The sequence below is a fragment of the Genypterus blacodes genome, unplaced genomic scaffold (assembly GCF_046128005.1).
Source record: "Genypterus blacodes isolate CSIRO-AG114 ecotype Tasmania unplaced genomic scaffold, CSIRO-AGI_Gbla_v1 ptg000059l_1, whole genome shotgun sequence".
Taxonomy (NCBI): Eukaryota; Metazoa; Chordata; class Actinopteri; order Ophidiiformes; family Ophidiidae; genus Genypterus; species Genypterus blacodes.
The window spans coordinates 575,803-601,587 of NW_027466871.1; the positions used below are offsets into that span (position 1 = coordinate 575,803).

At 44.5% G+C, this 25,785-nt stretch overlaps 3 protein-coding genes and 1 long non-coding RNA gene across 10 annotated transcripts; 1 reads left to right on the plus strand and 3 right to left on the minus strand.

Annotated features, from left to right (window-relative positions):
- Window positions 1-439: 439 nt before the first annotated feature.
- Window positions 440-6,101, minus strand: pdp1 (pyruvate dehydrogenase phosphatase catalytic subunit 1). Of its 4 annotated transcripts, none has more exons than XM_076153734.1 (9): window positions 5,997-6,101; window positions 4,584-4,855; window positions 4,311-4,478; window positions 3,734-3,945; window positions 3,565-3,646; window positions 3,309-3,403; window positions 2,975-3,143; window positions 2,662-2,880; window positions 440-2,563 (listed from the first exon to the last, which is right to left on the minus strand). In XM_076153734.1, the coding sequence occupies exons 2-9, from the start codon at window positions 4,809-4,811 to the stop codon at window positions 2,183-2,185; spliced, it is 1,554 nt and encodes a 517-aa protein (XP_076009849.1). In that variant the 5' UTR covers window positions 4,812-4,855; window positions 5,997-6,101; the 3' UTR covers window positions 440-2,182. The 4 variants fall into 4 exon arrangements, with proteins under 4 accessions (XP_076009849.1, XP_076009850.1, XP_076009847.1 ...); XM_076153735.1 differs by having other exon boundaries at window positions 4,584-4,858; window positions 5,997-6,084; XM_076153732.1 differs by having other exon boundaries at window positions 5,956-6,084.
- A 902-nt stretch (window positions 6,102-7,003) lies between these two features.
- tmem67 (transmembrane protein 67) lies at window positions 7,004-14,170 on the minus strand. The gene is made up of 28 exons (XM_076153731.1): window positions 13,975-14,170; window positions 13,563-13,651; window positions 13,347-13,437; window positions 12,980-13,079; window positions 12,783-12,852; window positions 12,624-12,695; window positions 12,417-12,479; window positions 12,105-12,259; window positions 11,863-11,971; window positions 11,617-11,703; window positions 11,002-11,067; window positions 10,760-10,913; window positions 10,537-10,657; window positions 10,335-10,440; window positions 10,126-10,182; window positions 9,904-10,002; window positions 9,697-9,795; window positions 9,275-9,361; window positions 9,059-9,158; window positions 8,809-8,942; window positions 8,564-8,704; window positions 8,405-8,485; window positions 8,195-8,311; window positions 7,967-8,083; window positions 7,769-7,876; window positions 7,570-7,672; window positions 7,336-7,478; window positions 7,004-7,257 (listed from the first exon to the last, which is right to left on the minus strand). The coding sequence occupies exons 1-28, from the start codon at window positions 14,168-14,170 to the stop codon at window positions 7,177-7,179; spliced, it is 2,946 nt and encodes a 981-aa protein (XP_076009846.1). The 3' UTR covers window positions 7,004-7,176.
- A 1,901-nt stretch (window positions 14,171-16,071) lies between these two features.
- Window positions 16,072-19,433, plus strand: LOC143003211 (uncharacterized). The gene is made up of 3 exons (XR_012963845.1): window positions 16,072-16,422; window positions 16,953-17,076; window positions 17,675-19,433. It is a non-coding gene; the product is annotated as an uncharacterized LOC143003211 (long non-coding RNA).
- A 141-nt stretch (window positions 19,434-19,574) lies between these two features.
- LOC143003210 (uncharacterized) lies at window positions 19,575-25,640 on the minus strand. 4 transcript variants are annotated; one of them, XM_076153739.1, is made up of 12 exons: window positions 25,517-25,640; window positions 25,178-25,278; window positions 23,531-23,564; window positions 22,077-22,154; window positions 21,854-21,993; window positions 21,549-21,674; window positions 21,368-21,413; window positions 21,221-21,286; window positions 20,726-21,126; window positions 20,541-20,645; window positions 20,221-20,329; window positions 19,575-20,085 (listed from the first exon to the last, which is right to left on the minus strand). In XM_076153739.1, exons 2-12 carry the CDS (start codon window positions 25,271-25,273, stop codon window positions 20,042-20,044), a joined length of 1,245 nt encoding a protein of 414 aa, XP_076009854.1. In that variant the 5' UTR covers window positions 25,274-25,278; window positions 25,517-25,640; the 3' UTR covers window positions 19,575-20,041. The 4 variants fall into 4 exon arrangements, with proteins under 4 accessions (XP_076009854.1, XP_076009855.1, XP_076009856.1 ...); XM_076153740.1 differs by having other exon boundaries at window positions 25,505-25,634; XM_076153741.1 differs by lacking the exons at window positions 23,531-23,564; window positions 25,517-25,640.
- Between the last annotated feature and the right edge of the window lie 145 nt (window positions 25,641-25,785).

Genomic DNA, 25,785 nt, shown 5'->3' on the forward strand with positions numbered 1-25,785 from the left:
TTAACAGAATGCAGCTGTTACACACAAAAGCCAGCAGATGGCGCTGCGGTGCCACCTGTGGAAAAGTGTATGACCGAGCTGGACTTCACTCATCATACGCTTCTCCTGTCTTTATGCTGTAGCACCGCCCAGTGGCGATAAAATGACATCACGCTGTTGTCAGTAGCCAACTATCCTGAACACTTCACACAACTACAAGACATTCCTCCACCAAGGCCGAATAGTCCTCTAGTTAGTACACAATCTCAGTGATGAAATTGAGCAGGTTATTGATTTTAACTGTGAGCCAATTAACTTGAGATGAGAAAGAGCACTTTATAAAAAATTAGCCACGCCCACTCAACTTTGACAGCCAATTATAGCAAAGCAGTGTGGAATAAAGCAGGAGATATAAGAAAAAAAACGTGGAAAGACCCAAAGAATCCTCAAACCAGCAGGGTTGGTGTGTATTCAGTCCATGTTTTATTAAAACATTCCAAATACAAAACATACAGAATAGAAAGTCATTTATACATACAACAGTAGGTTATGACATGTAACAATGTTAAAGCTGAATAAATAACTGATGCATTCAAACTGTTTCAGATTTATATTCTGATCATTAATTAGCAGATAAATACAGCAGAAAGCCACAACCATGTGTTTCCTGTTCCACTATTATGACAAAACAACTGTCGATTGTGCTTCATCGCTCTGACGATTACATTTAATCGATAGCTGTCAACCCATCACCTGCAGTGGCAGGTAGAGGGGAACACATTAGTTTTGCAGGAATACTACTGTAACTTTCACAGAAAACAAGTTCATCCTGTGTATGAAGCAGCAAAACTAAAATAAAAGCTCACTTTTAGCTCAACAGGTTAACAAACGACCCTTTAAACACACAAACCACAAAACCAAAAAAACATGTTTCACCTTTCAAGAACAGAGGATTTACAGCTGCAAGTCTGTAGTGAGAGTCGACTAGTCAGCTCACTGACCAACATATTGACCTTGAACGCACCATTTGTTTGTACATGCCGAAATGGACGAACATTCACTTCAGTATGACTTCTTTCTGTGTAGAAGCACTGTGATAACAGAGCGGCGGGTTGAGTTCAGACACTGACACAGACACACAGTGCTGTGTTGGAACACCAGGCCATCTGATGCAGGTGTGTGAGAGAGAGAGAGAGAGAGAGAGAGAGAGAGGGGGAGGGAGTATGTGTGTGTATGGTTTCACCAGCACAGACCAGTTAGACTCCTCAGTAATGGGCTCAGTAATGCGGCGCTCCAGGCCCTCTTCCTCTTCCTCTTCATATGAATCTTGACCTTTGGCCTCTTTGGAATCATTTCAGCCTCACTGGGTCTTACAGAGGAGGAGGAGGCTGAATGTTTTGGCACCAGCTCACTTAGTAACAGAGAGAATAATCCTCAGAGACAGTGGCAGCAGGAAAGGCAGAACAACATCCGGTCTCAAACTTCAACCTAGGAAATATTTAAAATTTAAAAAGGAACCAAATCTCCTGAGGGCAAATTCTTCACTTAAAACGAATTCCATCAGATTTCTAACATCAGACCTGCAAACTCGACAGCACAAGATAAAATAACAAAGTCTGTAGGCGGAATTGTGGATTTCTTTGCGGTTTAAACATGAAAACATGTTGTGTTCTGAAGCATTCTGGGAGGAGAATGCAAAGAGAACGCGCCAACTAAAACCTCCATGTCCTTTAAATCCATGAAAACACATTGCAAATTGTGTTATAGACGACAAACTATGAAACCCCGGGAACAATCGGCTGTCCAAATCACCATGGCAACTAAAACACCAACTGGGACTTATGGGCTTCTCAGTCCAATAGGACATTTTTTTAACCATTGGGGATTTGGAGTCATGAGCCTTTGGATAAATAACATGCTGCCCTTTGAAGATCCACATTCCTCTGATACAGAGGAGACTCAGGCAGACGCTGCTGCAGCTGCTGCTGTGCTGAAGCAAACTGCAGATGGATTACAAACGGTGAAAAAGGTGAAATTATGCAACAGGCGACGAGTTTGCAGGTATGTGATATGACCTGTCACAGAATGTGCTCCTGGGTAGGTAGAGTGCATTTCGTGTGTGTGTGTGTGTGTGTGTGTGTGTGTGTGTGTGTGTGTGTGTGTGTGTGTGTGTGTGTGTGTGGTCAGCATGGCTTTTCTCTGCTCAGGTCTGCCCTTTCTGCCTCTGTGCTCCGATCACATGAGGGTTGAACTGGGAGACGATGATGGTGATGTCATCGCGGTACATGCGGGCGAGCTCCTCGGGCAGCGACAACATCTTGGACAGCCTCTCGTGGTCGACCGTGCCGAACTCATTGTTCCCCACCGCGTGACGCATCAGGTGGGTCGCCGCGTTCTGATCCTCGAAAGCCGAGGAGCTGCGGGCCTTCCTCTCCTCCAGCAGCCCCTGCATCTGACCCAGGGTCACCCTGAAGCCACCCACCTTTAGGGGCTGACGCTGGTTCACGCCCGTCAAGTACTCCCCCACGATGCGAATCACTTCCTGTCTGTGAAGAGTCTCCCACAGGCCGTCAGAACCAATCACCTGCAGGGACACGAGTGCAGTGAGAACCTCATTATTAGATAAACCCATTAAGTGGATTCATCACTTTCATTTAAATGTTTTGTTTTGTCGTCTCTCACCAGGAATCGATCCTGCGGCCTCAGTCTGTGGTGGGTGATCTCGGGCTCGGCGGTCAGGTAGGGGGGCGTGTGGTAGTTGGGGGGGATGAACTTGGTGTGCTCGTTCTCGTGGAGCTGATCCGGTCCGGACTCCAGCACGCGCTTCTGCAGATCGATGCTCCACTTGAACTTGACGTCGCCGAACGCACGGAACGGCATGAGCAGGCCCAGCAGCCGCTCCTGACGGGAGAAAAGAGGGGAGGAGGAGAGGGAGGAGAAGGAGGATGTGATGACGGCCTCATTAAGAGAAGGTGCGGGCCGGCGGGTGTCGTACCTGTCGTATCACTGTCTTCCTCTCCGATGAAGGGTGCTCGCCCCGTATACGAGCCACCTCTTCCTCGTTCTGAGCGCAGTGATCGTTGGAGAGCGTGTGAGCGCTGAACGAACCGTCCTCCTCCTGCACCCCCAGCATGGCCCGGGCATCCCCCGCATTGGCGATGTACCTGAGAAGAGACAACGCCAGCAAATACAAGAAGAAGAAGAAAATTAGCTAAATATCAGATTTGTAGATCTCTCTGTGTATAGGTATGTGATTACAAAGTGATAAATGAAACAGCTTTGAATTCTGATGGATAATGTGAAAGAGGAGATGTATTGATCGGCCGTACAGGTCTTGCCCGTCGATGTGTGCGACACAAGCTGTTGCTCCGGAGAAGGCCACTCTCAGGACCCAGTAGTGCAGGAAAGCATTGGGGTCGCCCACCTGGAGAGGAAAACAAAACCGTCAGCCTCCAAACCAAACAGGATGTGATCTAACAGGAAGTCAAACCTGAACCTGGCAACATATCAGAGTGTGCAGCATCAAACGTCACGTCCTCATAAACACAACGCGCTCTGGAGAGAACCTGACTGAAGGAGTCCCACCTGAGCCTCCAGGGAAAGGTCGCTGTCCAGCCTCTTGAAGGCGCTCAGCAGAGCCTCCCTGGTGTCTGGAACCTCGTCCGGGCTGAAGACAACCACAGAGGGACACGAGTGAGACAGACGGAAACCGACCGCTGTGTCATAGACTCTGCTGCGGGTCGCCGGTCCTCACCTGGTGAGGTCGATGAGCTCCTGCCAGTAGGTCCGCAGGCTGTTGAAGTAGAGCGTCTGCGCCTCCCTGCTGAAGTAGTCGTTGGGGTGTTTGTGCCACTGCAGGATGGGGCTCAGCGCCCTGCCGTTCTCCACCGCCGCCTCCAGCTCACACAGGGTGTTATGGGGCAGCAGTGACACGGCGATGTAATAAAACAGCCTCTCACTCAGCGCCTGAGGGACAGAGGGACAGTGGGACATGTAAAGGACAACTCGCACAACTCCACGTGAGCTGCAGCCGCCCCAGTGAGGCGATGTCACTCTTTCTTTTCTGTAGCCGACATAGTTTTGATCCAATCCACTCCAAATATAAAAGAGTATATAAGTTAACTTACAAAACATCCTATACAGACATGCGTGAGAAAAAAACAAAAACAAACAAAATAAATAAATCAATTCAATGACAACAAAACAGGAAATGTGAAAAATGATATTTTCAAAACAACAAAAGTAAAGGTTGATCTTTTTAACAATTGATTGATTGTGTGAATCCTGCAGAGTGGACAGGTGTGAGGTCACAGTGTGTGTGGTGACTCTACCTGGGCGCAGGCACAGCCGGCGTGTCCGTCAAACACACCCAGCAGCATCCCTCGAGTCTGCAGGCAGGTGGCGGCACTGCGGCGGTCCTCGATGGGAGCGTTGGCTGGCAGCTGGTTGCTCTCAAAGCCCATGACTGAGGAGACGTTCTTCCCATCAAACTCTGGCACCTTCATCCACAACACACACAACACGGAAGCTTTAACACACACACACACACAGACTTGAGCGTGAGAGCCAAAGGTGCCTCTGTACGCCAGCTAGATCTCACACACCTTGAAGCTGTACTCATTGGCCTTCAGGATGGAGTTGACCTGCGGGGGGGTCAGGACGTAGCTGCGGAGCTCTGAGGTGCTCTGATAACCTCTGGACTGCTGCTGACATCTGGAGGCAGGTTGGTGACTGACGCCGCGCAAGTGGGACTGCTGTTGGCATGGAAACAGACTGGCGGCCAAGACATTGGCCCGGGGCAAAACTCGGAGCAGCTGTGAAGTCACAGGCATAGCTGAAGGCGAGCGCACACACACAGTGCACCTCTGATACACACCTACTGAAGAGGAACAGACACACAGAACTCAGAGGAGCAACAGCTGGAGCCGCTGGAATTAACATTGATTCAACAATTCACAGAGAACAGACTCAGTGTGCAAAGGAAAACGTGGGACGGATTCCCTGCAACTTATGGAAACTTTTGGAATGTTGAAATACTTCTGACTGCTGTCCAATATTGAGTTTTCTGACTTTGCACAAATCTATCAGCACTGACGCAAACAACTGTGTTATACTGACTGAAACTCACTGGGGAGGTCAAAGGTCATGATGATGGCTCGCACTTTTCAATTTACCTTCACTGCTTGATTATTATTATTATCATTGTTATTGCGACTTTTTAGCCATTGAAGTCTGTGATCTCCATAAGCAGCAATAGAGGCAACACATTCATAAAACTGCTATTCCATTCCATTACTGATCTTTACATACAAACCTAAACACATATTACATTTTATGCGGACATGTCAGAGCTTGTGATTAGTTTCAAACATGCAGAGACATTAATTTTGGGGCTTTGCAGGTTGACAACAGTTCACCGTGTGTGCCCAGGCTGCTATTTATAGCTCTGGCATGGATTCCAGCCCTGACATTTGCATCTTGAGAGCTTCTATGTCTGACTGTGACCCACTGAACTCGATCCCGCCTGCGTGTCACCTTATTACCTAACCTCATTATCATCTATTTACAGATTCGGACTAAGGAGGAAAATCTGATGAAATAGCAGCGAGTCGCACAGCGAGGAGGAGCTCAAGCGGCGAGTGAGTCAGACTAACCACAGCCGGCCCATCCCTTCTGCTGGCTCTGCAAACAAAGTTGCCATGTTTGTTGACATCATTAGCTCCGTCGCTTGCAGCAAACCAACATATCTAGCGAAGCAAGCAGCTACCCTTACCCGCAGTGAGTCGGACGCACGACACTAGACACCTCTCGGGTTACAACTATGCGGCCGCGGGGACAGACGCGCGTGGAAAAGCCAAGAGCTCCGCCTCAGCTACGACCCGCGTCCTTCTAAGTTATGCTAACCACGGCTACTCACGCCCACCGGTGACGACTGAAGGTTATATGTCAACACAAATGGCCGCAGAAGATACAAACCCTGTGTAATGTCTGGAGTAGAGCGCGTCTCCGGCACTGACCTTACGGAGCGGCGGACCGGGAGTGTGTGAAGCTCATAGCTGAGGAGCAGACGGTCCGGTCCGAGCTGTTATTAATCACGAGCGCCGTCCCGCATCTCCGACGCTGATTGGCTGAGGACGGACAGCCGTGGTGACGTGACATTACGCACGAGTAGGGCCCAGACTCAGGCTCCTATAAACACACTGTAAAGTACTGAAATGGACTTTTAACAACCTTTATCCCATAAAAACTTTTCCCACCTATGACATTTAGGTTCACGTTGCCCTAAAATAAACAACAACAGTACTTCTACTACTAATGATAACAGCAATCAGATAATGTGGCCTCTCTCTCTGTAAACTGCGACATTAATCCTTCACTCATGTTTGAACAATTTAGCTGAACTTGGACACATTTCTCATTTTATAACCTAAATATTATAAGTTTCTGTATCATTCTGTTCGAAAAATGAGTTATAAATTAATTATGAGAGAGTTATGAGAATATAAACTTTGAAATGTACGGGTTTAATATCTTAAAAGGACAAGCATTCTGCAAAAGGAAGTGGCAACCAAATGGATATCAACAAAATATTTTTTTCTAGACAAATTCATCAATCTGCTATTGCTAAATCATAATGTAAACCTTTTGCTTTCCGTCATCAGCATTATCTTAATGCTGCATCTTAAGGCACGTTATATTTGGACTTTAAATATCTTTTTACTTTTAGCTTTACCTTTTCTGATTGGAAGTTATTTCTATTTCCTATCCACATATCTTGTCATTCTTTGCTGATTTGGCATTTTCTGTCGGGACAGTTGAGTAATTTGTGACGTGGGGATTAGCTATGTAAACAAGACTGCAGCAAATATGTTCTTGTATGTTCTTTCTCTCGCTATATGTGTGTGTGTAGAGGGGTTGTACAAATAGGTATGCCAACTTTTTGTTTGAGTTCCTCTAACACAACAGTTTGTTCCTTGGCAAAGCTTCAATGTCCAAAGTGATAATTGTCTACGCAGCAAAAACAAACATATATAGTTTTAATCAATAAAAACATCAAATACAAATTATATTTACATCAATGACACTAGTGCAAAATACTGTATCAGTACAAAAAGTGTATAAAGACAATAAAAATATTCTAAAAACACAACGCTAAACAAGACTGGCATCATCATCATCATCAATTACTATAAAAGTTTATATCAAAAATCTCTCATCCACCAAAGTCTTGTTGGCAAGGTTTCTCCTTCCAATCGCATTGCGGATCAAGCAAAATATCTGTAATGAATTAAATGTTAATTCATGTAAAAACACATAATTGAGTGAAAACGGCAAACGTGTGAAGGAAATACTGACCATTTGCTGGATGTATGTCAGCACTGCTGCAAGTACGAAACTCTGAGATCCAAGGTCGACCACGCAGAAGAACAAAGTGTCAAAGATCAGCAAGGTGGCCTCGTTCCCATAAAACAGCACGTCACTGAAGGAGTGGTCCTCGTCTGCAGTGAGACACGCAAACATTACTCACCCTCCCACAGAAGCAAACACAAACACACAAATACAGAGAAAATGTGGGCCAGAGATCAATACCATTGTAAAATATGCTTTTGTCGTTGGGCTCAAAGAACTCCATCCCTATGACCCTCTCAAACATCAGCTTGTCCTTCACTGTATAGTCCATTTCAGGGTGGGCCTAAAGAAACACAACACAGCGTGAGAGAGAGAAATCAGGCTTGATTGTCCCAAATCAGGAACTCAGTTATTTACGCATGTCTTCATTTGTACTAACGTGGTCTATGATAGATCCCAGGAAGCGGTTCATGGTGTTGTAGGCTCGGATGCTCTGCTCAGACGGGTTGGTTGAGGTCGCGCCCACCAGCCGCGTCGGCCCGTGTCGCTGCAGCAACATGAGGGATTGGAACATTCAAATTCAGAAAAGGGAAATATTGTTTCTCTTTGTTCATCAATTACAACCATAAGCACACACCCTGCTGAGCGGCTCCCGTATCCTGTCATACATCACTCGCAGGCGGTCGCTTATGGAGATCTGAAAGGTCTGGGTGTCTGTGTTGGGAAGCAGCCCTCTCTGAGGACACAGGGACTCCTACAGACAGACAGAGGGGAAAAAGGGATGGATATTATGTGAAAGGAATAACATCGTAAATCCTTGAACTACTGCAATAAGCTCAACTATCTGGTGTGTCAGTGTACACACAGCTTCTCTCCTCAGGTTGCCGTTCATTTCCTCCATATTGGTGTCAGCGTGGCCGTGAACAGAACGCCCGTGGATGTAGTAGCCAAAACACCGATGAGACAACAGCAGCACGGAAATCTACACAGAAACACATGGACATGGAATAAATACATGAACATGAAACGATTCACACAGATACACTCACACAACAACAGACAAGTTACAACTCACATTACTGATGGAGCAAAGATCCACAAACTGACGGATTTTATCCTCCACAAAGCGTTCATGGAACACAGTGAAGTACATCGCCTGAGGAAATATACATTAGCTTTTAGTAGTTTAGTTATATATATGTGTGATATTCACTTATCATCCTGGTGAGCTTACCTGTAACACTCCGACGCAGAGCCAGAGTGTGGCTGCCAGACCGTAGCGCAGAATCAGACTGTAGGCAGGAGTGTACGCCTCAGGGGAGCGCGATAATGCTGACCAGGGGTCCCTCAGGGCCAGGTTAGAGAAACCCACCACCTTACCAACACAGGGTGACACGTCAGCAGGAGAAAGGATGTATCAGAAATGAGAAAAGGGCGGGCAGAAATGAGAGGTGAGTGAATGAGAGCTGTAAGACTTACTTCAAGGAGGAAAAGCACAGCCATGATCTGGAAGGTTGGACTGATCTTGCGGATGGTCTGGATCTCATTCCACTCGTTGGCCACAAAGTAAGTCCTCCAGATGCTGACTGGAGAGGGTTTCAGCTCAGCAGATGCTAGGAAGAACAATCAATGTGGAAATATCCAGTTAATGTAGCTAATTTCTAAAGTTACAAGGTGTAAACTGGAGCAATAACATCCAAATGACAGAGAAGAATGTATATATTTGTACATTGGATAGTCCTGCCGGGTCTGCTGCGTGGCCTCTCCCAGTCAATAAAGAACACATCCACTGACAACTGCATGACCAGCTTGTGGAGAAACTGGACTGCCTGAATCAGATACAACAACAAAAAACAATTTGTCGTCCATAACATTCCTGATAAGAACACAGCAAGTAGGTTGTGAACTAAGATCTAGGTCTGTTTTGTCAACAGTGTGAACTCACCTTGAGAGCAAAGGCACAGCTAATGTAGGTCACAAACTGCTCCTCCTGTGTCGGCAGGGGCAGCAGCACAGACACAAACTGCTGGGCCTGAACACACACACACAAACGCATACACGTGCACACATAAATCAGGACAGATAGAAATGTGCTATAAAGCCATTTCTATGTGCTTGTATAGAGAAGGATAGGTTCAAAAAGAGAGAAAGAAAGCAAGGGAAGGTAAAAGACTTACTTTCAACGTCTGCAGAGTGCAGTACACAAAGAAAGATAGGTCAGTTCACAAAAGCTTGTGCAAAAAAAAGAGAATAAACTAGCAAAGAAGAAAGAACGAGCAAAGAAGAAGCTGAGAGGAAAAATCAGAAACACCTCAACCTCAACCAAGAGAATCAATAATGCAACTCCAAATGTTAAATGATGCAAACCTTGTAAAAGATGAGCCAATACAGTCCAGATCCCACAGTGACCACGAAGAAAACATTGGCCAGATCTCCAGCGTAGAACAACAGAAACTTCAGCACAGTCTGAGGGAGATGCAGAACATACAGAGGCAGATAAGAGGCTTTAGAGACGTTACAGCAAAGGAAATGGATTTGGATTTTTTACATTTTTCAAAGCTGCAGCTGTTCTACCTCCATGTCAATGAGGGGTGAGGCGATCCTCCTCTTCCAGCTCACGGTCTTCAACAGGGAGCAGAGCACCGCCAGTCCACCCAGCACGCCCAGAGCAATCTGTGTGCATGCAAACATGTTCACTGACACATAACACTCACAGGCATCAGTCACTCACAATCACAAGTGCCTCTTCTTCTTCGTCATATTCTACCACATCTTCCACAGCAGAGCAGTACTCACATCTGTCTTAATGCGAGCCTCATTCTGATCCATCTCATACTCCACAGAAAAGGATGCCTGGAAACAGATCAGTGGTTTAAAGGCACCGGCCAGACTCTGTGTGTGTGTGTGTGTGTGTGTGTGTGTGTGTGTGTGTGTGTGTGTGTGTGTGTGTGTGTGTGTGTGTGTGTGTGTGTGTGTGTGTGTGTGTGTGTATTAGACTGACTCACAGGTATGATTTGCGTATTGACATCTGTAATAAGAACATCTTTGTAGGACACGGTCATCAGAGGTGGGAACACCTGTCCTTCTTGGTTTCTTGGGACCAGTTGGAATCTATCAAAATACACAGATGTGGACGAGTAAACCTCACATCCTCACAAACAGCAGCTCTGACTTCCTTCCTTCCTCTTCCAGGTGAGTGCAACCTACTGGATTTTGATGCTGCTGGCCACACGGATGACTTTGGGTGTGGAACTCATGCTCTTCTCTCTTCCACTCAGAGTGTCGACAAGGAGTATGCGCCGAGTCAGGTACCAGTTCTTCATGCTCTCTACAAAGAGGAAATCCATTTCAGTAAAGCTTTTGCACAGACGAACACACACACACACACACACACACACACACACACACACACACAGAAGTGAAATCCCACCTTGGTTGACGAATCGTTCATTGTACTGTTGGTTAATAACTAGTGTGGGCAGAGGAAGAAGTGTTTTGTCCTCTCCTCCACCAAGGTCCACAAACACATCATAGAACAAAGGTTCAGGATACACACGAAGGAGCTCTGCTACTGAGAGATCACACTACACACACAATATGTCATATGATTTGCATCTTCCAAAACATTGGCCAGATCTCAGTCACAGGGTTAAATGAAAGAGACACACTCACTCTTTCTTGGTAAGAAGTTCCAAAGCTGAAGGCTGCCTGCTGCCTGTTGGCTGTGTCCGGACAAAGCTACACCAGCGGAGAGGAGGACAATCACTACATTTAACTCATTACAATTATTAAGATGCAGTTGGATAGATAGTCATTTCAACTGGCTCCTTGTTCATAATAATCACATTGTTGGGGGTTTAGACGTCACAAGTGAGGCTGATCAATTCCCGTTCCACAATGGGAAACAGACTACCTATGTTTATGCTGTCCTGTGAAGCGTTTGAGGACACGCTGCCATTGTTGTTGTAGTACTCCTCAGCTACCACTAGATGCTACCAAAGAGTCACAGTTCACTAATAGCAGGCTCGTTTTGGACAATACAAATGGATACAAAAATACAAAATTCAGGAAGACAACATTTAATCTACATGAATTCATATTATTATATATAATAACATGAATCATCTTCTGGAGCTGTCAATATAATGTTTGAGTCAAGAGTAACATATTTGCTGAGCATTACAGGTGTTTATTTTCAAAATATTTTACAACTCTTGTTACTTTTCTCTTGTATTTCAGATGAATGAGTATGTCATTTCATCATCATCATTGTCATCATCATCTTACCTGGAGATTTCCTGCTCCTAGTTTTTCCCATCTGAGGAACACCCCCCGCACATTATAGACAGCAGCAAGCAGTTTAATATCTGTGTTCTGACAAACAAACAGAGGAAATCAGTAATATTAACATTATCTGCAGTAGAATGACTATTCAACCTTAAGTTAAATTGAATTGCTGTTGTCTTATTGTGTAACTGTTTGTATACTAAATACCGGCCAAGCAGTATAACAGTAGTTATGTTAATATCTTACCTTGTTTTGTCCTCTGAAATGGAATCTAATGGGCAGTGGATCAGTCTGAAGCACTCGACTGGCCAATCCCAGTTGATCTCCATAGTAAAGCCACGGCAGGTTGACCCTCCTGGAGACAAAGTAAACAAAGACCTCACTGATCATCGCGAGAAACATTAAAGTAAAGGGGTGAAATCCAGATGAAACCAGGGCTCACAGAAGGATTTGCATCTTGTATAAGCCGCAATAACACTATTCATTACCAGTAGGAGATGTCTTGTGTTGAGCCTAGAGCAGCAGTGGATCTGAAGATAGAGTTGAAGAGGCCACAGGCGTCGTTGGACACGCTGCTGAAGGAGTGCATGTTCATCACACACATGTTGCCCAGAGCCTGGCACGCTGTCCGGTTGGAGTAGACCTGTGAGGACACCACACACACACACACCACACACTTAACTACAACACAACATCCTAAAGGCCAGGCTGAGTCATCATGAACGTTGTGCCCCTAATATGTCAGATTAAGGGAGAGTGCTTGTGTACTTGTCAAAGAAAAACACAAATATTGGTATTACAAGGCATGATGCTGACGAGGAGTACAGGTTTTTGAGGAACCAGGCAGACTGGACAGGGAGACCCTAGGAAAGAGAAACAAAACAATAAATATCAACACTTATTTGTCCGAGAGAGAGAGAGAGAGAGAGAGAGAGAGAGAGAGAGAGAGAGAGAGAGAGAGAGAGAGAGAGAGAGAGAGAGAGAGAGAGAGAGAGAGAGAGACTTACCAACTGAGCAAATTTAACAGTGGGATTCACATTGGTTGGCAGCGTGTTTGGTGGGAAACATAATCCTCCTGCCTGCAAAATCACAGACTCACCATTAATGATAACATGTAATCACAGAGCAGCCTGAGTGTAAACGTCCGAGGGGTCAGCTGAACTCACCAGGATGTTAGTCTGGCCACACACACATGACCGGGAGCTGTTAATAAAGGACGGCTGACATCTCTCACACCTAGAAATCCAGATTGTTCAAACTCCTTATCATATACAAAGAAAATGCATCAAATCTAACTGAGCCCTCCCATCACACTACCAAAGCTGATATGATGATAAGTGTGTGTGCAGGTTGGCAGTGGTACCTGTCTCCTCTACTGTTTGGAACTGAGAAGGCAGGGCTGCTTCCATTACATGGATCACACCTGGCCTCCTCCAGCAGGTTCCCCTGGGCGTCCCTCTCCACTGGAAAACACATTAGTACATAAAATACAGATGTACTGTTATTTCCTTACACATTCAGAAAGTCACACTTCACAAAAGTCAAATGAAGTTAGTTATGTCTTATAGTTGTAAGTTAGTTTTAAGTTAGTTATATCATGCTTTGGTTTCATCATCATTTCTCATCTAGTAATTTGGCAAACACTATTATTTAGTGTAACTATTTAGAGATATTTACCAAACTGCTCTAAGGTTTGTCTTACCCAATGTACCGTGTGCTTTCAGACTCACCTAGAACGCTGCCGTCTGCACATCTGCAAGTCCCGTCATCACTCAGACTGCCAGGACAGCGAATACAATCAAACCCCTCTTTTGTTACTGCCTGTAAAGAAAGAGAGTCGGCTTATCAAGAATATAGTATTATTTCAAATTATGTATATATAAAGAAGTTCTGTGGAGGACTTTAGAGGAACTAATGTGAGACAGATATGTGTTTACTGTACATACTGGCTGATCAGGGGGACACTGCTCACAGGTGATGGAGGCTCCATTGGCGGAAAGAACTCTGTATCCAATCTGACAGACGCAGCTCAGGCCTGGGAAAGAAGGAACACAGGACAAGGGGGATGAAGGAGCAGAAGCCAGGCAACCAAAACACCATCATGGGGTAGATTCATTGTTGACATGAAAGATGGATTCTCATCCATATGCTGTGATTGATTGGTGTGACGCAGAGGTAAACGTGAGCGCGCGCGTGTGTGTGGCTACATCCAGGTGTGGTTTGTTCTCCCCTAATGGCGTCTTTTCCTCGCCACAACATAATTCTTCTTTGTATATTTATTTCCTCTTTTCCAAGGTGACGCGAGGCCGTTAGCAGTTAGCAGCACTCCGTGTTAGCTCGGCTCCGCGGGTGACCGACCTGTTGCGCTGCTCCGCTGGTTCGGTCCGCACTTCCCGCACACCAGGCCGGAGCCGTCAAAGAACTCCGCCGGGCCGCAGTCCGCCGGAGCTCGGAACGGAACGATGAACTCCTGGCAGTGAAGCAGCTCCACACTCATTAGAAGAAACAAAGCCCTCAATCTGTGCGCTGGAGGCTTTAGCGTTCCCGTCGCCATGGTTTTCTTTACCCATAATCCCGTGCGGCGCGATAATGTTTGGCGGCTCTATTTTTTTTATGAAGAAGAACTTTATTGAAAGAATACTCGATAACACAATCTAACCAGGTTGTACATCAAATAATCCTGAGTAATTACGGTGTTTACTGTTCTTCCTCACGTTGAAGAGATATTAATTTCTAAAAGGAAATGTTTCTCAGTTGAGTGCCTGCTTATTTCATGTCTACCCCAAGATACAACTCCTGCATGTCACATTCAAGATTCAAGATTCAAGATGTTTATTGTCATATACACAGCAGATAAACACAGTTTACAGTGTGTAATGACATTCTTACTTTGTTTTTTCGTCTCCCGACATGCAAATAAAATAAAATAGTGCAAATAAAATAAAAATAGTGGAAATAAAATAAAAAAGTGCAAATAAAATAAAATAAAATAGTAGTAAACGAAATAAAGAAATATATATAAAAATTGAAAATAATGCAAATATTCTTGCAAAACAAAAAATGCAATAAAAATGTACAAAGGTGCAGAGTGGAGGTAGGTATGTTTGTTTAAAGTGCAGAGTGTACAGATTATTTTGATTGTTATTGCACATAGTGGAGTGGGGTGAGGGGGTGGGGGCAGAGTTCAAAGTTTATTTAGCAGTCTGATGGCCTGTGGGAAGAAGCTGTTTGCCAGACGTGTTGTCCTTGCTTTGGCACTCCTGTAACACCTTCCTGAAGGCAGGAGTGTGAACAGGCTTTGTTGGGGGTGGGTATTGTCCTTTGTAATGTTCCCCCAAACGTATCCTGCTTTCTGTAATATAATAAAAGTTCAATGTTAAAAAATTACTAAGGTTCACATTTCACGAGAGTGTCAACAATTCTCATAAGCGGTTTCTTCTGAAGGTAGTCTTACATATGTCCCAAACACAGAAAGGCAGTTTTATTTTATACTCCTGTCCCTGAATGCACCATCCATTGTCTTCTTTGCTTCCGCTGTCCTTCAGTCTTGTTATTACTGCCGTGTGTTAGAGCGAAGGTAACGCAGCAGTCTCAGATAGGATTATCAAGTTTACATTCAGGTTTGGGTCATGTTGCCATTAAACATGCAGGCAGCAGGGATGCGACGACTCGGACTGAGATACAGTTCAGTCTTAATACATTCATACACCTGGCATCGCTTCATTCCCAAGAGAGAAAAGGGATTCCAACCTTGTTAAAACACTGTGTTTTTTTAACCATACTGTTTGTCAAGTACTTCTAGAGTCCATTTTTGTATGTTAAAACCAGTCCAGTATAAACATGTGAAGTGCTGCTAAAATAAATGTATCCCTAGGGCAGAGAATGGGCCATGAGATGTGAGGAGATAAGGCACATTACCTGAAGGTTCACGGGCAAGGGGAGTGATTAGATGCATGTTTGTATGGGTGATTGGCATCAATGTGTGACAGTAGTGTATGAGGCGATCTAAAGCCTAGTAACCTGTTTGTGTGTGTTCAATGTAATCACTGGTTGCTTATTTTGGGGAACACAAAACATGACTGAAGATTGTGTGTGTGTATAAAATGACTTAGAACTTGGCGGGCTGGCCGTGATTTTCACCGGCAAGTGCGCGATAGAAGCGCCCCTCCCCCTCCCTCCTCACCTGCGCCACTGTGATTCCAAAAATCCGTCCTGGTGGCGCCACTGGCTACAAGGGGGTGAGAAAAAGGAAGTGCATGTGAGCTGTTGATCAGCCTTGTCACGGTAACTGGAGGAAAGCACCTACTAACTAACCCATGAACTTCTTCGTCTCGCTGCAGGAGAATGAGCGCGCAGAGCAACTGAGAGCTGGACTAGTACTGCCTGCTCCTTGGGGAAAACTTGCGGATCTAACATTGTGGAAAAGTTACCACATGTGAGCAGATTTGTTTTTCTTCTAACATAGCTTTTGTAATATGACTCTTAGGTACTTTCCTCAAAGAATCTGTTACAGGAAATGATGCAAGCAGCGGGTTTCACTTCTCTTTGGCAGTCCACTTCCCTTGCGAACACTCATAGGACGGACGACTTTCATCCTTTTTGGATAAAGATTCTCGTCGTATTTTCTAAAACTCTTTATGGTGGAGGAATTTGTTCTCTGCTTGACAACATTGTGATTTAGTGGAGTGGCAGATAAAGTACATTTTGGAAAAACCGGTTGCATTCCTTCATGGATTGGAGGAGGACATTTTTAAATTGTTTTTTTCTACCCAGAGCATTGCTTTGCTCTGCTACTCTCTATCACAGGTGAGGTTAGACCAGAAACAATCATTACAAAACCCACATTAAGTCAAATTCTTTAAAAAGTTGAACAGATACTTTAAAAAAAGAAAACAAACTGCTTCAGAGGCTTGTGAATCTGCACATGCCTGTCAGATTCATACACAATACGATGCCTCACCAACAAACAGTCTCACGGATTGTTATTTATTAGTTTACAAAGTTTATCAGAGGATATTTAGACAGGACGCCTCTCTGTTAACTTAGAGACAACAGCTCTGATCAGAGGAAGAAGACTAGACAGAAAAACAAACCAATATTATGAAAGCTGTCACACACAGGAAATAAGGACTTTGCACAAGTGTGCGCATGTGTGTGTTGAGATCCCCACTTATTTGATGCTGCGTGATGATGACTGTTGTAATAACGTGTTTGTTGACTGGTGAAAGTATGTAAAAGGAAGAAAAGGAAGAATCAAACGATTATTGATGGTTAAGAGTTGTTATAATTAAGAAGAATTGTCGCTTCAAACTTCACTTTCTCCTTCAACTCAACAGACGGAGTTTGTGAGCAGCCCAACATCACCAAGATGATCAAAGGACCAAAGGATTAATCCACATTCCAACCAGCTGTGAATCTACAATCTGAGTTTTTTCCGCTCACACTGACCATACGGAGCAGGTTTGATTTTACGCCTTCATTAACCCAGAGACGGAGAACAAGAGTTGCGTAAAGTCTCTCGCTTGTAGTTACTGATAAAGACGGGATGCGTAACAAACAGGAACGTCTGTAACGCAAGGAAAGCGTCTAACGTCACGTGCATGGGGGCGTGGCGCGTACGGGATCGTTGCAGGGACGCTCCCGGCCACTTGGTGGCGGTAATGCAGCGGGAGACGAAGAGAGCGACCATGCGGAGCGTCTCTCTCTCTCTCCCCGCGCTTTCGCTCTGTGTATGCGTGTGTGTATAAAACGCGGGCTTTGGAGATAGTGGAGAGGTAGACTAGATGGAGCTCGATTGTTAGATGTTGCCCGATATTATATCAACACCAGCGCTCACAACGCCACAAAGTCACAGTCATGTGCGGTTGACTGGTCGTGGTGAGTAATCATACGCGTTTTGGGAAGAGAAGTGAAGTGGGAAAAGTGCTTAAGTGCCTCAAAACTTAACTCAAAAACTGACTCACGTGTTTTCTCCGCAGACCCTTGTTTGGGGCACATGGCAGAAGATGGCTGCTGCTGTTATTGTCTGTCGTTTCACAAAGTGTTTCTCTGTTTTCAGAAATCTTCTGGACTCCCATGAAAATGACTGTAATCCTCAAATTGGAAGGCCTGGATGTGAAAGCTGGACCAGAAGATATCAGAACTTTCTTTGAGAGTCTTTGCATTCCAGATGGTGGAGTGTACATATTGGGAGGAAGTCTGAGGGAGGCGTTCATTGCATTCACCAGTGAAAAAGATGGTCAACTTGCCATGCGACACTCCGGAAATTTTCTTAAAGGCTCTAAAGTGACTCTGCGTATAAGCAGCATGGGAGAGCTGGAGCAGAAACTAATGCACAAGTTAAAGAAGAAACCCTCCATAAAGCAGCCTCGGCCACCACCAGACGAGAAGCCTCGGCCACCTTCAGACGAGATGCCTCAGCCACCTTCAGACGAGAAGCCTCGGCCAGCTTCAGATAAGAAGCTTCCACCACCTCCAAATGAGAACCCTCCACCTTTAAATACACAAGTGCTTGATGCTGATTCTGCCTTTCTTCTTGGCATTTGTACTGTTCTTCAAAGTCTTCAGTCATGCCAACAAGAAAACAAAGACCCTGCGCCACATGTAAATGACTCTCAGGCTGAAGACACTGTGGTGGTCAGTCCCCCCCAGCAGGCTGTTGGGTCAAAGCCAGGCTATGTCCGACTATTTGGTCTGCCACCGTCAGTTACAAAAGATGACATCAGCCATTTCTTCAAAGAGTTGGAAGTCCAGGAAGCTATAGTGAATGTTAACCTGGGGCTTAGACATGCTTGTCTTGTGAAGTTTACACATTCTCAGGATGTAGATGAAGCTCTTCTATACAACGATCAGCTCCTGGGCTCCTTTTGTGTGGAGGTACGTAGAGCATGTGAGAAAATGTGGACCGGTGCGTTAAAAGAATGTGAAAATGCCTATAAACCACGTGACCCAAGGTTGAAGCAAAGCGCTTCAAAGAAAACTACAAACCACATACAAATCGTCACCAACACAAGGTCAGACGATTGTTTGTCAACACAATCTCAGAAGAAGCCAAGGTCTGCCTCAAGTACCACCTTTCCTGAACACATTGTCATGGTTAGCAATCTACCCAAACATTTGACCAAGACTGACATAAAGCAGTTGTTTCACTGTCCAAACATTGCACACAGTAAAGTACTCCATCTACTGGACAAGGACAGGCAAAGGACGGACCGAGTCTTTCTCATCTTTGACAAGACTGTGGATTATGACTATGCAATGAATCTCTCTGGCTGCCATGTTGGCTCCAATGCCATAGACGTCTCATCAGTTACCAGGAAAAAAATGAGTGCCATGTTGGCTAAAAATCATTTAAGGCCACAGAAGAAAATAAATGGAAAGGCGAAACCACATGGACGGGCACCAGGCTTAGCAGCTCACACATGCTTGTTTGTAAGAAACATGCCAGCAGATGTACAGAAAGGCCAAATAAAACAGATTTTCTCCAGATATGTTGTGAAGGAGGATAATATCTTCTTGCTACAGGACAGCAGTGGTAATAGTGCCGGCGAGGCTGTAGTTCAGTTTAAGTCACAGAAACTGGCTGCACTGGCTCTCAAGCTCCATGGTCAGACCTACATGGGCTCAAAACTGCTTCTGACCCCAATTAACAGGACGCAGATAAAGGACGTCTTGAAGAGGAATGTTTGAGGAGGGTCGACTGTCTTCTGCTGCAATTTGAGAAGCTTTGGTCAAAGCCCTATCAAAGGTGTCAGTGGTACACTTTTGATAACTGCTTTTTTTACTTGTAATTAAAATGAATGTATTTAATACTTTCATGCATTTCCTTCATTGGTATTCTAACTTTCTTTAAAATGTTGATATACATCGTATACAACCAAAAAGATCCTTTAAGAATCCAGTGATGTGGTGGACATGTCTTTGGGAATACTGGAATAAAAACCAATTCTAAAATGCTGGGAATGTTGTGGAGCTTCTCAACATTTTTTTTAAACATTTTTCTTGGAAATATAGCTGGCAGTTTCCACTGAGGGTTACTTCAGAAGAACACTTGCAGGATTCAAGTAGACCGAACAAATGCTAACAGCCACCCACCCTCCCCCTTTGATTCTTGTGTGAAGCACATAATCAATGGCATTGCTTGTAAAGGGATTCACATTTCAATTCAGTAAATCACAAGTCATTTGTTCACATTTTTAATAAGTGAATGAAGAGGGAAATGGACACTGGTTGGCAAGTAAAAAGTTAAAACCAAAATTTTCCTCCATAAGGTAAAAGTATTTAGAAGCCTGAAGTCAAAAACAAAGTAACCAGTGGACAATAGAGAAAGAAACTTCCTAAAAGCAAATCAAGTCTACCCATGACGTGGACATAGACGACACCCAAATCAAACAGGAAGATTCAAGAATTAAGATGCAGCTGAATGTCACTTGTAGAATCGATGCGGACTATCAGAGTACCTGGAAGAACCTGTGTAAAGAAGAAGACATAAGGACTTCAATACAGAAAGACCACCATGACCAGGGCTCCAGACCAGGATTTTCTACCTTGAACTCATGCATGCACCCCATGGACACAATGACAGGAGACCTGGGCTGTGTTTACCTGTGAAGCTTCCAGAGAATCGGTCTCCACTGCTTGGCAGTCTGGAAGTTGAAGTGAAGCCCATGGAGCTCATTGATGAGCTGCTCAAGCTGCTGCTCAGACTAGGACCCTAAATGGGACATGGGAATAATAAGATAACTATTCTCAAATTTACACCTACATTTGTTAATGCTGTGCACTTTAAGAGACGTGACAAGCTTGTACATGCACACAGAGAAATGTAGTTTCACTTACCCTGAACCTCAGAGTAATTGTTTTACAGGGACGCACAGAAATTAGACCAGTACCAGTAGATTGAGATTTGAGATAATAAATCATACCGAGGACACACTTCTGAGTCTGTACTCCATCAGCACATCTGTTAGTTTCTGTGTCACCTTCAGCACAAGCTGTGCGTCACCCTCGTTCTCTATCCGGAAAGTATCCTGAACACATATTTAAAAATTATGAAAATGTATGACTTATTGAGATAAGGAGCGATGAATTTGTATTTAAAAACACCTACCAGATAACTGAGCAGTGTGTTGGGCAGGTTGTTGGACTCCGGAGCTGCTCCCATCAATCCTGGTCTGTCCAAAGGCTTGTCTAATGGTCTGGTCATTGAGCCACCCCCCATTTGGCTTCCCTGGTACTCATCAGGATAACGCTGGCCAGGGTTTTCTTCCATTAGTCCACTTCGTCCATAACCATTTCTTCCATCACCTGGTCCAAAACCATCTCCAGACCCATCCTGGCGATGACCCATAACATCTGGGAATGGTCTCCGCTCAACATCAGGACCAAGGAAACCTGGCCTGGCTGAGTAGCCTCCAAAGCCAGGCTCCCTAAATTCATCCATTGGGTAGTCAGGAAAAGGACCTCCTCCCCGAGGACACTCCCCTGGAAACATCTCAGAAAACCTGGGACCTGCAAGACATCAGGTTTTTTCTGTTTAAATAAACAAAAGAGTCACACATACCAACCATCAGGCAGAATATGCTTCAAACAGAAAAAGACTCACCAAAATGTGGCCCTTGAGGTCCCATCCCTAGCCCGGGTGGAGGCATAACCTTAGGAACGGCAGTGCCTAGAACAGAATGGGAAAAAGCGGGGTAAGACACAGTTTAGAACAGGACATTTTCCATTAAACTAATTCACAGAAACTTACGGAGTCCTTTGAATGCATGTACGTCACATGGCTCCTTCAGTATCACCTAAAACATTACACAGGATCAATACCACAAAACACAACTCAAAAATGCTAACATCCTTACAGTACGTGAATCTGCCAAGATAAACCCATGTCTCTGCTTCAACGGTACAAAGGTTAGGACCCTCCTGACAATCACCTTGAGTTGTCCCCTGCCTTCTGTCTTCTCCACCTCAGCTGCAGCCTCTTTAATTTTCTTCCTTACAGCAGGGTCTCTGATCGCCTCTTCCTCCTCACAGGTGACCATGTCAGGATGGGCCCGTTTCTGGGAACATTGTAGAGCAATTTAACGAGAAAAGCACTGAAAGTTGAAATGCTCCATCCATCCCTCTATACCTACTTAAGGGTCATTTGAACTGAACTCATGTTACATAACCAAAGTCTAATATCAGCCACTTTAAATGGCATTGAAGGACAATTTGTACGTGTAAATTACATACTCACCAAGTATCTGAAACTGTGTTTCCAGCCTTTCACATGAGCAAGCATATCATGCTGCAAGCGAGTTACAGCGCAGAGTTTACACTGGTAGTGTGGAGGGACAGATTTGCTGGGACTGCGGTACTCCCATATGAACTGAAGACCTGTTGATATGTAATGACCTTTGGTTATGCATTTCAATGGTATAAGAGGTATATTAGAAATATGTAAGAACTCTTGTGCTTACCAATGACACAATCGCCAACTGCTTTCAACTGTTTGCTGAGAGAAGGCATGGTCTGGATATTTGAGCCTTTTGTGAACACTGGGAACAAACAACACAGATCAGCAAAGAGTATAAGCAGACTCAGAACTGACGCCTTACAGAGACAAACAACAAGGTTCACATCTGACCAAGCTCCAGGCAGCTCTAAGCTGAGGGGGTTCTTCAAAGACTTCTTGTGTTCCTCCATTTGCCTCACAGTGAAAAATGTCTACCTCATCTGCACTTGATCTCATTTTGTTTGGATATAAAACCCCCATTAAATGCTAATTTTAAATGTTTCAGTGCTGCATGATGTTTTCTGTCCTGTGCTTGTTGTTGACAGATAGTGAGAGTCTGACACGACAAGAACCTGAGGCAGCAGTTCTATCTGTATTCTTTCATAAGCAGGTATGATCATAAAAACAAACAATGTAATGAACAATGGTACAACCTGAGACAGAAAGTAATTTAAGGCTTGACAGAACACCGTTAGTTTGGTCTGCTCTTGGCATGAATAAGTTGCAGTATGAGTAGTAGACATGGACATTCCAAGGTATCATAAATATAGGAAGACACCAAAATGAAGAAAACATGCTATCTGCATTGTATGATGGGCTGTTTGAGTCAGAGATGGATTTGTTCTATATTAATTAGAATCCCAAACTTCACCTGAGGGCTGTTAAAGCCTGGGGTAAGAGTCAGAACAGCAGTTCTTGGCCCCCATACAGGCCCACACTGGCCGGCAGGGAACCAACCCCCATGATACACTGCTTCTCACCACAGCGGTGACACTTGCTTGCATCAATGAAGCAGTCAAACTCTGGGACAATCCTTATAGCCCTGCACAATTTAAAAGGCACTGTTAACCAGGCAAGGTTAACTTAAGTTAAACAATAATGTAATACCACACTGTCAGCCAGCATAGCACAGGCCAGAGTGCAAAAAAGAATAAGGTCTTGAGCTGTGTTAAAAAAATCTGCTCAGAGGACATTCACAGCAAAAGGTAACACTTTCCTTTGACATTCAACCATCACAGATGCATGGTTGGTATTAACTGCGCCCCAGTGACTTAAGACTGTGTCTTAAGTGCTCTCACCTTTACAGTTATGAGGGCCATATGATGCTAGACCTCAGTGTGGCAACATTCAAGGAGAATGGGTGGGCATTCCAAAAGCAGGTCGTTCCAAACCATGAACATAAACATTAAACAGGCTTCTCTAGTATACATACGTACGCAGGGAAGATTCAATTTTGCAGTGGAAAACACTGATCATCAGTCTAAACCCACAGATGGCACCACAAAAGCCCTCCATCTCTGAGAGTGTGAATCTCATATCGTGGTGACCATGCCACCAGCAGTCACAAGAAGCAGGGACAACAAGATCTCAAGCTTCATCTCTCAGCACCGGCAGTGGTACCACGTGTCAAGGACTTACCTATATCAGCAGAATGCTGCAGCTGCTGCTTTCTCTGTCAATAGGGGGAATAAACCCAAATGAAGAAGAGAGACATATACAGACATTAGTGACAGAATGACATTTAGCAGAGGACTGAACTCCTCGTCCATGTACGCCACAATAAACGGACATACTACAGTCATTTTTTTCCTCATCCTCCATGGCCCCTGCATAAAGCAAGGGTCATGTCACAGAGATTTGCACTAAAGTGTGCACTAAACTGAATTCTCAATAAATGAGAATGTAGAATAACACTGAAATATTTGAGCAAAGTAGCAGAAGTAGAGAAAAATGAATGATGTCAAAAACATATAAAAGGTCAATATGAGCGTCTTAAGTGGTCAAGGCTGTAGCCACATTGGAGAACACTGAGGGCAATTCCTCGGTAAGTCAGTGACAATGGAACCGAGTTGTTGCAAAAGTGCAGCAAGTGCCTGCACAGACGCCACCGTGTGATGCTTACGACTGCATCGGCACACATCACACACCATACACAGGGCTAGTGTGGTCCGTTTGGGAGTGGAATCTGGGTTTGACAGATGAAAGCAGCAAGGGGAAATGTATCTCTCTCTCTTTCTCATTACGGAAGAGGGAAAATGGATGTGATGTCGGTGTATAAAATATGGACTCCGCTTCTGTGATGCTTTTAAACCTGGATTTCATTTACCATTCGCCATGGCAGTCACTGGGCCAAAAACAGAAAACTACACATTTGATGAGGAATGTGGCATCCACTTGTGCCGAGTGGGACAGGATGTCAATCAAATAAATACAGTCAAGCAGTGACTTCAAAACCGGCACTGGCCCCGACTCCACAAACCATCTATACCTAAAGGTGCATGAGCAACTGTTGTCCATCAGGAAAACTGTATTCAGTGGTATTCAACTTTATCAGTGTTAGTTGAGGGTTAAGGTTAGTGTCTGATTTCATGTGAAGTCAGTCATGCTGGTTCAGAGGTTTATGGAGTCAGGTTGCTGGTTGCTGCAGTCACAGCCTTTTAAGACTGCTGGACTTGGACTCCACAAGCCACCCCTGTGATTGTGCCAGGTCTTAGAATCATGACATGGTTCCTGGTAGAAAACAACAGCAACCAGCAAACAAATACAAGTGATTGATATGACAATGAAAGACTGCATTAACTTGATCAAATGTTTTTACAAAAGGTTTTACTATGGTCCTCAAAGTGGCAGTGCTCAAAGTAAAATCTGAGTATCTGCCATGAAGAACCGCTCACAGGCAAGTTCATCTTATACCTACAGTTCAGTGTGGAATCTAAAATACAGCAAGATCTGACAGAATCAAGGACATTGTAGAAATGTTTGCACTGCGAAGCCAGCAAGCTGGAGTTTGCAACACTGCTACAAAGATGCTTCTTTTTTTTTTCCTTTTTTTTTTTAAATCACCAGTCCAGAGTGAATATGACGTGCCCTCTCAAACTAGAGGGCACTGAACACCGGGCATGAGAGGCAGCAAGAACCGATGAACTGGGACGAAAACACCACGAAGGAAATAAACAAAAGTAAAGTTTATGTTGGAGTTCATAACTATGAGTTCGACCTTGTGGAAACGCGTCCACCTGTGTGCGTTTTAAATGAAGGCCTTACTCGGTGTGGTGGCGGACTTACCTTGACGTTCTTCGCCTTCTTTGCACCTGGCTTCCCCTCATTCTGAGGATTGGTGGTTGCGGGTTGTTCGACCGGGGCGCTGACTTCTGCTTCCATTTCAACTGCGAGACACAACAATATTATACTAAAAACAATACTTCAGGTGCAGTTTAGATACTCCGACTGAATCCACACATGTGCTACGTGATGTCTTTATGTGTTATGGATCTTAGTTGTCCTTACTAATGTGTGGTGGTTGTTTCCTCGCGGGCCTAGCTAAACAATAACCCCCATAAGCGTTTAGCTAACACTGGCTGGCCAACCCACTACTAAACCATTGATACGTACAAACTAACTCACCTGGCAGCCTGGCGCAGGGTGCGTTGGTGTGTCAAAGTAGCAGAGACTCTTCCGAGATCAGTGGAATCCTCTGCGTAGTTAGCTTCCGATAAACAATGATTGCAGCTAAACTGCACAGCACTTTGGCAACTATTGCTTTCGCCTGTTTAGAATATATATTTTTAAATCCTCTATTAACGTTTTAAAGTAAAAGCAAATAAAACTATGACAAACGTATAAGTAGTGGGGGGTATACATTTATAACCTAAACTGTACGAGTTTTTGGTTTA